The sequence below is a fragment of the Bos taurus genome, chromosome 11, assembly GCF_002263795.3.
Source record: "Bos taurus isolate L1 Dominette 01449 registration number 42190680 breed Hereford chromosome 11, ARS-UCD2.0, whole genome shotgun sequence".
NCBI lineage: Eukaryota > Metazoa > Chordata > Mammalia > Artiodactyla > Bovidae > Bos > Bos taurus.
In genome coordinates this window covers 3942508-3960875 of record NC_037338.1, presented here as the reverse complement: position 1 = coordinate 3960875, position 18368 = coordinate 3942508, and the positions used below count along the sequence as shown (strand labels likewise).

The 18368-nt window shown below is 42.9% G+C and overlaps 1 protein-coding gene across 2 annotated transcripts in view; it reads left to right on the top strand.

Moving 5' to 3' along the window:
* The first annotated feature begins 231 nt into the window (after positions 1-231).
* The window catches only part of MGAT4A (alpha-1,3-mannosyl-glycoprotein 4-beta-N-acetylglucosaminyltransferase A), a 126417-nt gene continuing 108280 nt past the window's right edge, over positions 232-18368 (top strand). The window contains 2 exon segments of one of the 2 annotated variants that reach the window (NM_177520.3): positions 232-291; positions 4798-5118. In NM_177520.3, the coding sequence (NP_803486.1) occupies positions 5025-5118 (94 nt within the window). In that variant the 5' untranslated portion in view covers positions 232-291; positions 4798-5024. 2 annotated transcript variants of the gene reach the window in all.

Here is an 18368-nt window from a genome sequence, read left to right as displayed (position 1 = left end):
CCGGCGGTGACAGTGAGTGAAGCGGGGAGATCTCACGAGAACGGTACAGGCTGCAAGGCGGCGCCCCTAAATGACAACCGGGCGGGCCTCCGGCCGGCGGCTGGGCCGCGCGGGGGCGCCCGGGGGACGGCACAGGCGGCCAATGGCTGGCGGGGTCCCGGGCGGGGCCGGGCGCGGGGGCCGCGGCGCTCCGGCGGCGGGGCGGAGCCGCGCGGGGAGGCGGGGGCGCCCGGCGGCTGCTCGGTGGCGGCTCGTCGGCGGCCGCGGCAGGACTGGCAGCGCCGGCGGCGGGTGAGGGGTTCGCGGCGGCGGCGTGCGGGCAGCTTCGAGCGGGGGCGCAGGATGGAGGGGCGGCGCCGGGTCGCGGGAGATCCACCTGCTGGTAACGGAGCCGCGGGGCCGCGGCCGGGCCCGGAGCTCGTGCGCCTCCGGCTGCTGCGGGGCCGTCTCGGGGCGCGGGCGGGCTGGGCCTTGGGGGCGGGCGCGGGCCGGGCCGCCCTGGGCGCGCCGTCAGCCCCGCTCCGCCGCCGCAGCCCCTCGTTGCCGCGCGCTCTCTCGGTGGCCCACCGGGCGCCTGATGCGCTCTCCGCGCTCCGTGGCGCGGCGGGGCTCGCTGACTTTGGGGCAAAGTGAAGGAAAGTGGGGGTTTTGGGGGTGAGGCAGAGTTGCTCGCGGGACTGCCCCAGGGCTCACGCCCGTCCCGGAGTCGGCGGCGTCCCGGGGCCGCGGGCAGGTGGGGCGGGGGCGAGGCGGGCCGGGGTTGCTCCCGAGACGTGCACCGTTCTGGCGAATTTTCCTACAAAGTCAAGACCTGCGGGTCCTATGTGTAAGCGCACCCCCATACCCAGGCCTCAGTTCCCCGCTATCGAGGAAGCTGCGAGTGGGATCCCCGGGTCGGGGCCAGGTGATTCCACTGAGGGTACCACCAGGTGACAGCGGGAAGGCGTGCTTTATGAGCTGGCAGTCAGACCACTCGCGCGCCCGCTTTTTATTTCTCGCAGCGAGTGTTTCTCTGGAGCCCGCTCATTGCTTACAATCCGGATTGCGAAATAGAAGCAGGCGCAGTGTCTGTTTTCAGCCCTCTTCATATATTTTGCTGTTGTGCTTTTGCTGTCGGACGACTTCTGGCCAAAGAAGATGGCAACGTCGTTCGTTTGAATTTAGAAGCTAAATTTAGAAGTGAATAATATGCGTTTAATGGTTTATCTTTCTTTTTCTGAATGTTAAAAAACAACACCACTGTCATTAACAGGTTATCCTAACAAAGGTTTCTTTAGCCCGCACCGTGTAAATCTGAAAACGCACAGGACGATGAAGTTATGTAAGCTGTATTAAGGAAAAATAGAAATCCTATTATAAATATAAAACCAATGAATTTTAATAAAACCGCGATGAATAAAGTTACAGGGCTTACATCATGGTATTTATGAGGGTGTCTTTCCTTCAGGCACCCCTGTTCTGTCTGGAATGGCAGTGAAATCATATGTCAAGCATTTTTAGCCATGGAACATACTATTTCGGAGAACACTTTAAAATCAAAGGTTATGTATCTAATAATAACATAGGACTGCAGCCCTTAAAAGACTGTTAATAAAACAGGTTTTTCTCCAGCCTGAGATCTGGAGTTGAAAGTTGGAAATATCTTTGGCAGGATGGAGGAGATGACCAATAACTTTAGCCACTGCCTTTTTGTTGTTAAGGATTCCGATGTGTTAAGTGGATAGTCTCAGAGAGCGTCAAGGTGTTAGATTGAAATTTTTGTTGAGTGTGGACTCTGACAACAAATATGGATCACTTCTCCTGCCTTAGGTAGTCAGTCAACCCAGAGGGCTCTTGGCTGTCTGAACTACCTCTCCTGGTTTGAGAGCATAGGGATCACTGGTTTTGCTCTTTTATGGTGCAACTAAACTTCATTAGTGTGGAAACCCTGATTAAAAATGTATGACAATATTCTGAGTAAAATGCCCTCATATTTCTCTTGCTGAATTTCAGGTCCTGTTTGTTGGTAGAGTTCATTATTTGCATTTTCTTCAAACCAGATATGAATAACTTCCTGGATCCAATATTTAATATTCCTTATGTTTTTCATGTTACCAATACTGTATCTATAATCTACTTTCATTATAGAGTTCATTCACTTTTACTTGTCTCTCTACCCCTTTATACTGACTTTCATACAAATAAGTAATAAAACTGTGTTTCAAAAATCTTTCATTTTCTACTTCTTCACTTCACCTTCCCTGTGATTACTGATTGAATGTTTATTCTAATAATCTGTATACTTCTGGATCTCTTATCAGGACAGTATCTTTTTTGAAGTAAAGTGGGGCTCAGGTGGGGATATAGCAACAGAAAATTATATGCATCTTCATATAATGCCATGAAAAAATTAAAATTCCAAGTTACATAATTCACTGAGTTAACCCTTCATTTTTTTATAATCAGAATCATTATCGAGTGCTTTAAAAAAAAATTATCTGGCTGTGTTGAGTCTTAGTTACAGCATGTGGGATCTTGTTCCTGGACCTGGGATCAAACCCTGACCCCCTGCATTGGGAGCACAGAGTCAGCCACTGGACCACCAGGGAAGCCCCTTGAGTGCCTATTGATACGTTAATAAGACAGTATATTAGGTACTTATGGAATTGAGTTGAAATTCTGGGATTTCACCATGAAGACTGTTGACATGGATATGAATAACTTTGGTTTTAGAAAATAATCATAATTTGAACGCGAGAGTATCTTTGGAAATTCTTGATTGCAGAGAGTAAGGGGAAGGGAGGAAGTAGAAAAGTTCAGTGCCTCTAGAGTATTATATCACTACTACAGAGCTGCTGGTCAAGGAGGGTTCACAGGCTGCTTGAGTGTGAGTAGGGGAGAGGAGGGCCCAGCCCAGGGTACAGGAAGTGAGAAATTCATTCAGGTTTTAAGCTGAAACTTTGAAGTTGCCTGTGAATTTTGCAGTTTATTCCATAATAGATCCGTATTTGTTGTAGAGTCTAATTTTTTTTTTTTTTTTTTTTTAATTCACACTTTAAACTGTTGGGTAAAGATAACACCTCGGGAAGATTCTCCAGTGTAACCTGAGGCTTGGAGTGCCCCGGGAGCTTCTTTTCACAGGACTGCAGTGCAGAGGGGCAGAGGGTGGGGGATGAGAACTTGGACTTCAGAGTTGTGCAAATTAGGGTTCCTTCTCTGGGTTCATTTCATTGTACAGTAGGGGAAGCGGAGTTTGGAAGATTTAGGAGTTTGGAAGATTTAGAGCGTGTGAGGAAATGCTTAGTGAGTTGTAGTGTCTCATTATCGTTATTTATCCAGATGATCTTTTCTCACTAGTGGAGCTTTCTAGCCATGGTCGGTTTTACAAACCAGCTGAGATGATAATTTCTGAATTGCCTACAAATGGCTGCGTTAGCCAGAGAGAATTGTCCCTCGGGCTTCCGAGGCCTCTTTGGAGCTGCATTAACTCACCTACTGGAGTGACACGTGGTGGACTGCCAAGTGCCTCTGTGGTCCCCTGGGGCCACCAGGAATCAATGCATATCTTGTCTGGCCTGACATTCCCCGAGGGAGTGAAATTGGTTCTTTGCAGAGAGGCCTAAACCAGTGACTGGCTGCAGGTTTTTGGTTTTATTTGTTGTTATTAATACAGTTGACATTTATTCAGAACCTAGAATTGTAGTAGGTACTATGTAGTACTATGCTTAAGTACTTCCAGGGACATGATTTCATTCTATTTTCTTTTTAAAAGATTTATTTATTTTTGGCTGTGCTGGGTTTCTGTTGCTTTGAGCAGGCTTTCTCTAGTTGTGGCCAGTAGGGGCTACGCTCTTTCAATGCGGTGTGCGGGCTTCTCATTGAGGTGGATTCTGTTGTTGGGGAGTATGGGCTCCCAGGTTCGTAGGCTTCAGGAGTGGAGCGTGTGGGCTCAGTAGTTGTGGCGCATTGACTCAGTGGCTCTGCGGAACGTGGGATCCTCTCAGACCAGGGATCAACCCCCTGACCCAGATTCTCAACCACTAGACCACCTCATTCCGTTTTCTGAACAGGTTTGCTGGATGGGAGGTGATCTCCAGGTTTCCTGAGTTAAAGCAGTGCTCAGTGGTTAATCCTGGGTCCGGTGGCATCCTGGTTGGATCGCCATGTTTTCAAAATGCCAAAATAATCCCAGTTTACACCTGAGGAGTAGGTTAATTGTTGGAAAAACTACATTTATCTTATGCTGATGATCAGCAGCGGTCATCACTGTAACCTTTTTATTATTTATGAGAACAGGAGGAGCCGAGACAGTTAGCTTTCTCAGTTCCTGGATGAAACCACAAAGCCGAGATAATTGACATGCCTGGAGTCACGCAAGTAATGGTGGGGCTGGATCTAGGACCAGGGCTTTTGACCCTTGTAAGTTTTGTCTGTTTTCTTTAAACATTTTGAGCCATTAACTATTATTGTGCAATAGGAGGATTGTAGAGAGTGAAGAATGTTCCTCAGGAACCATTGGGTGATCCTTAGAGTTCTCCTGGGCCCCACCACTTCTTCCTTTACATAAGTAACCATGACTCTCTTTCCACAGACACAACAGAACCAACGAGCAGGGAGTATAGTTGAAAGCTTTTTTCCCCAGAGGAGAAGAACCATATCGCTCAAGGATATCACATGAGTCATTCGGATGTGGGGGGTTATCTTTACAGATACAGTGTAGCCCAGCCAAGAATCTGTTTGTAACAGTGACTGATAAATGAAGAAATGAGTATTTTGCATCCTTGAGCAAGTTTTTCTTTCCCTTTTCCCCTTGAATAGGGAGAAAGAAGCATCCACCTATGAAGACCGTGCAGACAGTCCTGAATAATAATTGTGAATGGTGTGGCTGCCAGACTAGTTCTGCTGAGCATCTGAAATGAACCTCTCCTATTGATTGTTTCAGTTGGCCCCGAGCCAGGAGTACTGGGTTTGCTTGACTTCAGGATAAAAAGAAACGGACTTGGTTATCATCGTAAACATATGAACCAGTGTGATGGTGAAATGAGATGAGGCTCCGAAATGGAACTGTAGCCACTGTTTTAGCATTTATCACCTCGTTCCTCACTTTATCTTGGTATACAACATGGCAAAATGGGAAAGGTAAGGAAAACGTCTCCAAAAAATGTGCATGCAGTGTGTTTGGCTTTTTGCTTTGTCGACGGTGCATAAATGCTCTGAGTTGAACACCCCTACAGTCTGCGTATTTCATGCTATCTGCTGGCGGCCTGCCAGTTTCTTTCTGACACCGAAATGAAACAGTATTCTTGGACGGAGGACACAAAATTTCTCATTTGAATGGGGTTTGCTTTGTTTCTTGATTTCTTGTAATTGCTCGTGTAGAAACATGCTCATCAGCGGTTTGTATTATAAATGACAGCCAAGTTGAGTAATGAAGACTTTCATTTTGGCATTTTATTTTTCATTATTAAACATCATCAATGTTTAATAAGCTTCCTTGTACCGGATGTTGTATGAAACACTTAGAAGGACACAGCGGCTTCATGAAATTTATACGCTGATTATCCTGATGATTTGGTGCTGTGTAGTTAATGATTTAAACCGCATGTGTTGATAGGTTGCTCTTTAGGTAAAAGTATTTTTGAAGTGGGTGAGAAATTCGTCTGAAATTTTAAAAATTAATTCTGTTGAGACTATTGAACTGTGTTTTTAAGGAAGGTTATCTGTTTAGAGATTGGAACTGTATTGAAGGATAGTGTATTTCTTTTAAAATATATACAGTAAATTCCTACCCCTATTTTTATTATTTGTAGACTTTTAAGTAAATAATGTACTTGTTTATGGCTGCCCTAGTTGCAGCCATATGGATTGCAGCCTGTGGGCTTTCTCTAGTTGCGGTGAGCAGGGGCTACTCTAGATGCAGTGCATGGACTTCTCTGGCAGTGGCTCGTTGCAGAGTGGGCTGTGGGTGCACAGGCTTAGCTGTACCACAGAATATGGGATCTTCCCAGACTGGAGGGTGAACCCATGTCCCCTGCATTGGCAGGTGAATTCTTACCTTCTGGACCACCAGGGAAGTCTCCTACCTCTTCCTTTTACATATCTCTTTTCCTCATATTAATCTAGGAAATATTAATGGCAAGAAGAATGGAGATTTGTTAGAGTCAGGGTAGAGTAGTAATCATCACTTGGTTATCAAAAGGTGCTATTGTTGGCATTATTGACTTGCATGAAGGTAACTTTATTCTCTATTAATTTTTCTCTGGTGTGTGTGTGCTGTGACTAAGTCACTTCAGTCGTGTCCGACTCTGTGCGACCCCATAGACGGCAGCCCACCAGGCTGCCCCGTGCCTGGGATTCTCCAGGCAAGAACACCAGAGCGGGTTGCCATTTCCTTCTCCAGTGCATGAAAGTGAAAAGTGAAGGTGAAGTTGCTCAGTGTGTGTGTAGATATGTATATATCTGTGTCAGTGTGCATATATTCATGAAATAAGCTGATATAAGCAGGCAAATGTACTCTGTGCTTTGAGCAAGTTTAGTATTGTTTTTCTCTTTCTCTGAGTTGGGCTCTAATTTTGGAAGGCATTCTTTGGGGGGAAAATGAATAAAACACTTACTGAAGATCTTTCTTCTTTGCAGACAAATACATACATTTTAGATTTCATTTTTTAATCATACCAAAAGGAGAGGACTTACTTAGGAAGAACTTAGTTAATCAAACTATTGGCTGGCCCTGATGTGAGTAGAACATATGACTGGCTTTAGCGGTCAACTTAGAAAATAAGAGAGTTAATCCTGAGAGTATATGGAATTTTTCCTTATCAGGAAACTTATCTACCCAGAAAGTTATAGTAACAGAAAATTGACCCTTTTGACTGGGTCTTATTTAAAACTTTTGGCATCTCCATTCCATTTATCTGATTTCTTACGTAAAGCCATTACTAAGCACTATTTTTGTGTGTGTTAGGTTGTCTTTAGAATCAATATTAATCAAAAAGAATATACAGGTTTTGTCACCAGAAGGGGAAAGAATGTGGTATTCAAGCCACACACACACAGTCTCTCTGCTTCGGGTGGCACTCTGAGCAGCTGTAATCCTCCTGTGCATATTTTTCTGCTCTGTTTTTCGGTTTGGTGTTTTGTCTGAACTCTTTCAGGTATCAACAGAGGTCTCCTGTCGTGCTTATGTAAAATCCCCTGTGCTTTAATGACATCGTTTATGTAACCACTCTTAACTGCTGAGCATTTGGATTCTTTCTAGATGGTTCTGGCAGTCAGCCTGGATTTTCCAGAGCCGGCCTCATTTCAGATGTTTAATTCTTGTATACTCATAAACCACATGCTCTGCTTTTTATATTGAAAGCGTGGTTTCCGTAATCGCTGGATGTTGCTGGGCTCAGAGTTGTTATTTTTCATGCATGCATCACTCCCTTTCCTGTACCTGCCTCGTGCCCATCTCTGTGTTATATGCTGTAAATATGAAAAGGAAGGAGAAACTACTCACCTTTGGAAATCTCAAGAACCAGTAGGGGAAGGTGCAAGTAAAAAATGTGATACCATCTGATAGATAGAGCAGTAACAGAGTGCATATTATAAGTTATGAAACAATAACATAGTCTCATTTAATCCTCATAACAACCCTAGGAAGTATGATTACTCACTTTCTATAGATGAGGAAACCAAGGCTGAGTATAAGAAACTTGTCAAGGTCGTACATTAAGTGGAAGAGTCAAGTTTAAGCTCGGTCAGGCTGGTTCCAGAGATGATGCTCTTAGCTATTGGTCTGCTGCCCAGAAGAGCAGAGACCAGGCAGATTAGGGGAGAGTGGGCATGGCAGGTAGAGGGAGCTGCCTTTACTTTCATGAAGCTCTGAGAGAGTGTGGAGTATTTGTGCTTTGGAATTGTAAGATAGTCATTGTGGTTGGCAGCGTTCCAGGACTGTCCCAGGGCTTAGCTGGTAATCCCAGTGTGGTCCCTATCATATTTATCCTAGGTCTTCATTTACCACTTGAAAGAATAAATGAGCTGGTCCATGGGATTGGCATAATTTGAGGAAGATATCAGTAACTCCACTAGGAAAGCTGGTGTTCAGGCCAGGGTACAAGTTTCTGCAGGGTATACTGGATTCTCACATTAAAAAATGAGACAGAATTTCAAGTGTATGGAAAGCACAGTGGGAAAGCTGTATGCAGGTGTGCAAGTGGGACGAGAATCATTGCATGTCTTACTCGTGTGTGTGTGTGTGTGTGTGTGTGAGGGGGGGGAGGTGGTTCTCCTGATGAATTTCCTATTTTGGTCAGGTACAACCCAGAAACTGGACATCTTAGACCCCTGTCCCTAGGGATACCTAACATTCATGTATGTGTTTCTGTGTGGACATGTATTTTCATTTCTCTTTATCTACAAGTAGAACTGCTGGGTCGTGTGGAAACTCTATATTTAATCACTTGAGGAGCTGCCAGACTTTTTTCCCAAAGAAGCTGGACCATTGTGCATTTCCTCCAACAGGATATTAGGGTTACAGTTTCTTTACATTCTTGATGATACGTGTTTCCTGGCTTTTGGATTCTACTTGTCCTAGCGGTAGTGAAGTAGTATATCATTGTAGTTTTTATTTGTATTTCTAATAATACCTAGCATCTTTTTATGTACTTATTAGCCATTTGTATATCTTCTTCAGAAAAAAATGTCTATTCAGGGTCTTTGCCTATTTAAAAATTTAAACTTGAAGAATTCTTTATTCTAAGGCCAAAATACAGTAAGGGTAGGGGATCAACCACCTGAGGCTTAAAAGACAAAGCTAGTAAAATCATGTAACTATCAATAAAAATGTATACACACACTAATTAGGGAGCGGACAAAGTAAAAACACATAAAAGATGAGATCAAAAATGTAAAATGAGGGGGTGGAATAAAAAAAAGTGTGCTGTCATTTCAGTCGTGTCCAACTCTTCATGACCCGATGGACTGTAGCCTGCCAGATCCTCTGTCCATGGGGTACCCAACATAGGAACACCTAAATACATATAGCAGTTACTAACAGACATAAGGGAGTAATTAACAATATAGTGAGTAGGGAGCTTTAACACTCCACTTAAATCAATGTGGATAGATCATCCAGACAGAGAATCAATAAGGAAACATTGGCATTAAATGGCACATTAGGTCAGATGGATTAAATATATATAGGCCTTTCAACTCCAAACGAGCAGAATGCTCATTCTTCTCAAGTGTGCATGTGATCAGTATTCTCCAGGATAGATCACCTGCTAGGCCACAAAGCAAGTCTCAGAAAATTTAAGAAGATTTAAATCATATTAAGCACCTTTTCTGACCACTGCAGTATGAGACTAGGAATCAACTACTGGAAAAAAAAAATATGTGGAGTCTAAACAATATGCTACTAAACAATCAGTGGGTCATTGAAGATATCGAAGAGGAAATAAAAATATACCTTGAGACAAATGAAGATGGAAACACAGCATTCCAAGATTTATGGGACACAGAAGACTCTTCTAAGAGGGAAGTGTATAGCAATACAGGCTTACCTTGGGAAACAGTAACAATCTCAAACAATCTAACCTTACACATAAAGGAACTAGAAAAAGAATAACAAAGCCCCAAGTTAGTACAAGTAAGGAAATAATAAAGATCAGAGTGGGAGTAAATGAAATAGAGATGAAAAAAGCAGCAGCAAATATGAATGAAAGAAACTAACATCTGGTCCTTTGAAAAGATAAACAAAATCAATAAACCTTTAGCTGGACTCCTCAAGAATAAAAGAAGGCCCAAATAAAATTAAAAATGAAAGAGAAGTTACAACTGATACTACAGAAATATAAAATGTAAGAGATTACCATGAAAATTTGTATCTTAGCAAATTGCACAACCTAGAAATAATGGATAAATTCCTAGAAACATACAGTCTTCCAAGATTGAATCAGGAAGAAATAGAAAATCTGAGCAAACTGATTACCTTAATGAAGTTAAATCAGTAATTAAAAAAAAAAAAAAAAACTCCGGAATAACAAATGTCCAGGATCAGATAGCTCCACAGGTGAGTTCTACCGAACGTTTAAAGAACATTTAAATACTTCTCAAAGTATTCCAGAAAGTTGAAGAGGAAGGAACGTTTGCAAATTCAGTCTATGAGGCCAGTACTACCCTGGTACCCAAACCAGGCAAAAATATCACACACAAAAAATTATAGGCCAATATCCTGGATGAACATAGATGTAAAAACTCTCAACAGATTATTAGCAAACTGAATCAACAATACATTAAAAGTTTCATACATCATAATCAATCACGATACACCACATTAGAAACATTAAGGTTAAAAGTCATATGATCATCTCAACAGATACGGAAAAACATTTTGATAAAGTTCAACATCCATTTATGATAAAAACGCTTAACAGAGTGGGCATAGAGGGAACATACCTCAGTATAATAAAGGCCGTATATGACATACCACTAACATGATCAACAATGATTCAAGCTTACAGTTAAGTCATAGGAATGTAACATAGCATAGGGAAAATAGTCAATAATACTGCACTGATTTTGTATGGTAATGTCACAGACTTGTCATGATTATTTCATAATGTATTTGATTGTCAGATCCCTATGTCATACATCTGGAACTAACACATCGTACATCAGCTATATTTCAGTATTTAAAAAGGGAAAAAAAGAAAAAGTCCTTTCTAGATACAAGTTCCTTGTAGAAATGTGATTTGCAAATATTTCCTATCGTTCTGTGAGTTGTCTCTTCCTATTCTTGACGGTGTTCTGTGAAGTGCAGAAGTTTTAAATTCTGATGAAGTCCAGTCTGTTTTTTGCTGTTGTTTCTGCTTGTCCTTTCGGCGTCATATTTAAGAACCCGCTGCCAAATCTAAGATCGTGAAGCTTCTCCTGTGTTTTGTTTTGCTCTTCAGTTCAGTTGCTTGTGGTGTCAGACTCTTTGCAACCCCACGTGCTGCATGTTTTGCTCTTACATTAGGTCTTTAATCAATTCCAAGTTCACTTCTGTGTGTGGTGTAAAGGACCCACTCCATTCTTCTGCATGTGACTATCCAGTTGCCCCATAACCATTTGTTGTGTCTCCTGTAAATAACATATAGTTGGAGCATGCTTTTTTAAAAATCCAGCCTAATAGTGTCTGCCTTTAGACTGGACTGTTACTCATCGACATTTATATGATACTGATGTAGTTTGATTTACAGATGCCATCTTACTCTGTAGTTTTCATATGTCTCATGTCTTTTTTGTTTCTGTATTCCCACTTTACTTTTTTTTGCATTGATTGAATATTTTCTAACGTAGCATTTTCATTTCGTTAGTGACATTTTTCACTATTTTTTGAGTATTTTTAGTGATTGTTCCAGAGTTCACTGTGTACATTTCAGCTTATTGGATTCAAATTCGAGTTTATACTAGTTAATTCTAGTAATATATAGAAAGTTACTCTTATTTAGCTCTGTTCCTTTTCTCCTTTGTTTTGTGGCACTGTTGTTACACACATTACATCTGTCAATGTTATAAACCCAAGAATACATTGTTACAATGATTAATTATTACACCACCTGTTATTTTTCCCTTAGCACATAGCAGTGTTTTTCCCCTCTACCTTTTTTTGTGCTGTTTTTAGCAACTTTATTACATTCCCATGTATTACAGATTCAACAATGCATTATATACGTATCATTTTATGAAGTTTATACATCAGTTGAGGGAAAGGAGAAAATGGGCATCAGCAATTATATAATTGCAGACTGTATGGATTGGATCACTTGTATCAGTTGTTTGCAGCCTGGTGAAATTCCTTTAGTATTTCTTATGAGGCAAGACTGCTAGCAATGAATTCTTGTTAATTTTTGTTTATCTTGTAATATGTGAATTTTATGTTTATTTTCTAAAAAAAATAGCTCTCCTGGATGTGGGAATCTTCATTGACAGGGTTTTTTTTTTTGCGTGTGTGTGTGTTTGTTTTTTAGTACTTTGTGTTATCCACTGCTTCTAGCCTCTGTTATTTTTGCTGAGAGGTCAGCTTTTAATCTTATTGGGGTCCCCCTCGTCAGTGATAAATCATTTTTCTCTTGATGCTTTCAAGATTCTCTTGTGTTTGACTTTCATCCTTTTTACCATGATGTATCTGTTTATGGGTCTTGCCTCCTAGATGTGTGCAGTTCAGTTCAGTCTCTCAGTCGTGTCCGACTCTTTGCGACCCCATGAATCGCAGCATGCCAGGCCTCCCTGTCCATCACCAACTCCCCGAGTTCACCCAGACTCATGTCCATCGAGTTGGTGATGCCATCCAGCCATCTCATCCTATGTCATCTCCTTCTCCTTCTGCCCCTAATCCCTCCCAGCATCAGGGTCTTTTCCAGTAAATCAACTCTTCGCATGAGGTGGCCAAAGTATTGGAGTTTCAGCTTCAGCATCAGTCTTGCCAAAGAACACCCAGGGCGGATCTCCTTTAGGATGGACTGGTTGGATCTCCTTGAGGTCCAAGGGAATCTCCAGAGTCTTCTCCAACACCACAGTTCAAAAGCATCAGTTATTTGGCGCTCAACTTTCTTCACAGTCCAACTCTCACATCCATACATGACTACTGGAAAAACCATAGCCTTGACTAGATAGACCTTTCTTGGCAAAGTAACATCTCTGCTTTTGAATATGCTATCTAGGTTGGTCATAACTTTCCTTCCAAGGAGTAAGCGTCTTTTAATTTTATGGCTCCAATCACCACCTGCAGTGATTTTGGAGCCCCCCCAAATAAAGTCTGACACTGTTTCCACTGTTTCCCCGTCTATTTCCCATGAAGTGATGGGACCAGATACCATGATCTTTGTTTTCTGAATGTTGAGCTTTAAGCCAACTTTTTCACTCTCCACTTTCACTTTCATCAAGAGGCTTTTTAGTTCCTCTTCACTTTCTGCCATAAGGGTAGTGTCATCTGCATATCTGAGGTGATTGATATTTCTCCCGGCAATCTTGATTCCAGCTTGTGTTTCTTCCAGCCCAGCGTTTCTCATGATGTACTCTGCATAGAAGTTAAATAAGCAGGGTGACAATATACAGCCTTGATGTACTCCTTTTCCTTTTGGGACCAGTCTGTTGTTCCATGTCCAGTTCTAACTGTTGCTTCCTGACCTGCATATAGGTTTCTCAAGAGACAGGTGAGTGGTCTGGTATTCCCATCTCTTTCAGAATTTTCCACAGTTTACTGTGATCTGCATAGTCAATAAAGCAGAAATAGATGTTTTTCTGGAACTCTTTTCCTTTTTCGATGATCCAGCGGATGTTGGCAATTTGATCTCTGGTTCCTCTGCCTTTTCTAAAACCAGCTTAAACATCTGGAAGTTCACGGTTCACATATTGATGAAGCCTGGCTTGGAGAATTTTGAGCATTACTTTACTAGCATGTGAGATGAGTGCAATTGTGTGGTAGTTTGAGCATTCTTTGGCATTGCCTTTCTTTGGGATTGGAATGAAAACTGACCTTTTCCAGTCCCGAGGCCACTGCTGATTTTTCCAAATTTGCTGGCATATTGAGTGCAGCACTTTCACAGCATCATCTTTCAGGATTTGAAATAGCTCAACTGGAATTCCATCACCTCCACTAGCTTTGTTGGTAGTGATGCTTTCTAAGGCCCACTTGACTTCACATTCCAGGATGTCTGGCTCTAGGTCAGTGATCACTCCATCGTGATTATCTGGGTCGTGAAGATCTTTTTTGTACAGTTCTTCTGTGTATTCTTGCCATCTCTTCGTAATATCTTCTGCTTCTGTTAGGTCCATACCATTTCTGTCCTTTATCGAGCCCATCTTTGCATGAAATGTTCCCTTGGTATCTCTAATTTTCTTGAAGAGATCTCTAGTCTTTCCCATTCTGTTGTTTTCCTCTATTTCTTTGCACTGATCGCTGAAGAAGGCTTTCTTATCTCTCCTTGCTATTCTTTGGAACTCTGCATTCAGATGCTTGTATCTTTCTTTTCTCCTTTGCTTTTCTCTTCTCTTCTTTTCACAGCTATTTGTAAGGCCTCCTCAGACAGCCATTTTGCTTTTTTGCATTTCTTTTCCATGGGGATGGTCTTGATCCCTGTCTCCTGTATAATGTCATGAACCCCTGTCCATAGTTCATCAGACACTCTATCAGATCTAGGCCCTTAAATCTATTTCTCACTTCCACTGTATAATCATAAGGGATTTGATTTAGGTCATACCTGAATGGTCTAGTGGTTTTCCCTACTTTCTTCAATTTCAGTCTGAATTTGGCAATAAGGAGTTCATGATCTGATCCACAATCAGCTCCCAGTCTTGTTTTTGCTAACTGTATAGAGCTTCTGCATCTTTGGCTGCAAAGAATATAATCAGTGTGATTTTGGTGTTGACCATCTGGTGATGTTCATGTGTAGAGTCTTCTCTTGTGTTGTTGGAAGAGGGTGTTTGCTATGACCAGTGCGTTCTCTTGGCAAAACTCTATTAGCCTTTTCCCTGCTTCATTCTGTACTCCAAGGCCAAATTTGCCTGTTACTCCTGGTGTTTCTTGATTTCCTACTCTTGCATTCCAGTCCCCTGTAATGAAAAGGACATCTTTTTTGGGTATTAGTTCTAAAAGGTCTTGTAGGTCCTCATAGAACTGTTCAGCTTCTTCAGCGTTACTGGTTGGGGCATAGACTTGGATTACTGTGATATTGAATGGTTTGCCTTGGAAGCAGAGATCATTCTGTCATTTTTGAGATTGTATCCAAGTACTGCATTTCGGACTCTTTTGTTGACCATGATGGCCACTCCATTTCTTCTAAGGGATTCCTGCCCATAGTAGTCGATATAATGGTCATCTGAGTTAAATTCACCATTCCAGTCCATTTTAGTTCGCTGATTCCTAGAATGTTGACATTCACTCTTGCCATCTCCTGTTTGACCACTTCTAATTTGCCTTGATTCATGGACCTAACATTCCAGGTTCCTATGCAGTATTGCTCTTTACAGCATCAGACCTTGCTTCTATCACCAGTCACGTCCACAGCTGGGTATTGTTTTTGCTTTGGCTCCATCCCTTCATTCTTTCTGGAGTTATTTCTCCACTGATCTCCAGTAGCATATTGGGCACCTACTGACCTGGGGAGTTCCTCTTTCAGTATCTTATCGTTTTGCCCTTTCATACTGTTCAAGGGGTTCTCAAGGCAAGAATACTGAAGTGGTTTGCCTTTCCTTTCTCCAGTGGACCACATTCTGTCAGACCTCTTCACCATGACCCACCTGTCTTGGGTGGCCCCATGGGCATGGCTTAGTTGCATTGAGTTAGACAAGGCTGTGGTCCGTGTTTTCAGATTGACTAGTTTTCTGTGATTATGGTTTCAGTGTGTCTGCCCTCTGATGCCCTCTTGCAACACCTACTGTCTTACTTGGGTTTCTCTTACCTTGGATGTGAGGTATCTCTTCACGGCTGCTCCAGCAAAGCACAGCCACTGCTCCTTACCTTGGACGAGGTTGCCTCTCCTGACCTTGGATGTGGCATTGCTCCTCTCGGCCCTCCAGCACCCATGCAGCTGCCGCTCCTTGGACGTGGCGTTACTCCTCTCGGCTGCCACCCCTGGCCCCGGGCGTGGGGTAGCTCCTCTTGGCTGCTCCTGCGCCGTCGCAGCCTGGCGCTCTCTGTTGTATACTTGAGCCTGCGTACCAGTTCTAGCATAGCTATTCCAGATGACATTACTGAACAGGGAGAACATTCTGGAAATTGGTGGAAGCGCTTGGTGGCAGGAGGGATAGCCAGCAGAGTTCCAAGGACGTGTGCGGCACCTTTTGACTGCTTGAAGGTCATGATGCAGGATTGCTGCTTCCTCAGTGCCAGGTGACATGGCCGTGGGTCAAGCCACCGGGCCTACTGGAGAAAGCTTGTTTGTCATGCCCACCACTGATTCGGCCCACACAACCCTCCCATGCTTTTCCCAGAGCATCAGCAGCAACTTCTGTGTCCATATGCTTCCCTCAAAAGATTCATAGTTTACAGTGAGGGAAAATGAGATTGCTGGATGGGTTTAAGCAGATGGTAAAAGAAGGAGGAATTCGTTCTCTTTGGTGAGGAAATGGTGTAAATGTTTTAAAAATTGCACCTGAGATGGCGCTCAAGGGACCTGTGAAAAAGACCAGACTGGCTGTAGGTAAAACTGGATGGTACTCAGGGATTATTGATTGTGGCAAGCAGCTTCTGAAGCGAGAAGGTGCTAGAGCCTTTTCCCAAGGTTATATCCCTAATTTGCCAGGAATTATACCTTATGCACGCATAGATGTTTGTGTTTATGAGCATTTGAAGAATCGTTGGCTAGAACAACACGCAAGAGGCTCTCTAGACCCTGGAATAGTGATTTCCTGGGATGTAGTACTCTGTCTCATGCCTGTGGTCAGATGGCCAGCTTCCCTCTGAACCTAGATGTGTAGGTTATTGTTTTTCAGTCATTTATTTCTTTGAATTTTTTTCAACCTTTCCCCTGCTCTTGGTATTCCCATTCCATTTAGGATGATATGTTAAATGGTGTTCAGTGTCTCTCTGAGGCTCTGTTCTTTTTTGTCCTCTTTCATCAGCATAATGTCTATTGATCTGCCTTCAGGTTTGCTGGTTTTTCTTTTGCTGGTTCCAATCTGTTGAAGCCTTCCGGGGACTTTTTCCTTTCTGTCATTGGGCTTTTCAACTCCAGAATTTTCATTTGGGTCTTTCTTTAAATTGCTGTTTCTTAATATTCTTTATTTGATGTACCGTTGTCATACCTTCCTTTATTTCTTTAGTGGGGCTTTTTTGTTAGATCTCCGAGTATAATTGTAATGCCTGCTTTGAAGTACTTATCTGGAATCCTGTATCTAGCTGTGCTCACAGGCAGTTTTTGCAGCCCACTTTTTTTCTGGTCTGTGGATCCTACTTTCCTATTTTTTGCACATCATAATTTTTTTTTTTTTGACACTGGACATTTTTTAGGTAATATATTTTAGTAACACTGGGTACTTCCTCACCTCAGGGCTTGTTTATTAATATTTGTCTATTTGCTTAATGACTGGCTGGATTATTTCAGTGAAATCTGTCCTCCTCACCCCCCTCAAGGTTAAGTCTCTGTTGGTGCTTCCTTGGGGATGGGGGTGCATGATTTGGGTGCACCCACAGTCATCCTGGGATGACTCCTCCGGTGACCACTACACTAATTACTGTCTAATTGTTTATCACAATGCCCTGGAACATACATTCTGCTACAAATTAATCCAACTGTGGATCCCTTGGAGAAACTTCCTGAGTTCAGTGTTTGAGATTTGTTCTGACCACAGGAAGGCTCCTCCTAGCTGTCACTTTCCTTGGTTCTCTTTAGCCAACTAGCCACAGATGCCTACAGCACAGGCTGCCTCTTCATGAAATCCAGATGCTCTCCATTCCCTTCACCCCAACCTCTGCTGTCTTTCAGAGGGCTCTTAGTTCCAACAACTCTGTGCTCTGCCGCAAATGAAGCTGATTTCCTTGGGAACAATTAGGAGCTATTTGTTTTGTGGGCCACTTTTCCTCCTGGCAGAATTTCTGAGCCAGGGCTCTGGAGGTGGGGTGGGGACAAAAGACAGGCTTCTGTCTGGGTGGCACCCCCACTTTAGGAGCTGAGCCCTAGTGAAGGAGAAGGGGCCCGTAGCCTTGGGTCTGCCTCACCAGCTGGAGGAAGGTCTGTGGGGACCCCAGTGTTCTCAGCACACTGAACTGAAGGTGGAGCCTTGGAGCCTGAGAAGGTCAGAGGTCATATCTCATTTGCTGTATCTGGTGTCTGTGTGTTTATATCATTTTATTTAAAATTGTGATTCTCATTGGACACAAAACAGTGAACCAGAGCTTGTAGATTTTTTTTTAGCTTTTCTTTATGGAATAGCAAAGTGAAAGTTGCTCAGTTGTGTCTGACCCTTTGTGACCCCATGGATCATACAGTTCATTGAGTTCTTCAGGCCAGAATACTGGAGTGGGTAGCTGTTCCCTTCTCCAGGGGATCTTCCCAACCCAGGAATCAAACTGGAGTCTCCTTCATTGCAGGCGGATTCTTCACCATCTGAGCTACCAGGGACGCCTGGAATAAGCAAAGCTTCTTTCAAATAGAATATAAAGAAAATTAATGGAAAATCTAGGATTTGGAGTACGCTTTCATGGTTCTGTGTGTGTTGTGTGTTAGTCTCTCAGTTGTGTCCAGCGCTTTGCCACCCCATGGACTGTAGGCCCTCCAGGCTTCTCTGTCCTTGGAATTCTCCAGGCAAGAATACTGGAGTGGGGGACTTCCCTGGTGGTCCAATGGCCAAGATTCTATGCTCAGTGCAGAGGTTTGGGGTTTGATTCCTGGTCAGGGAAATAGATCTCTCATACTTCAACC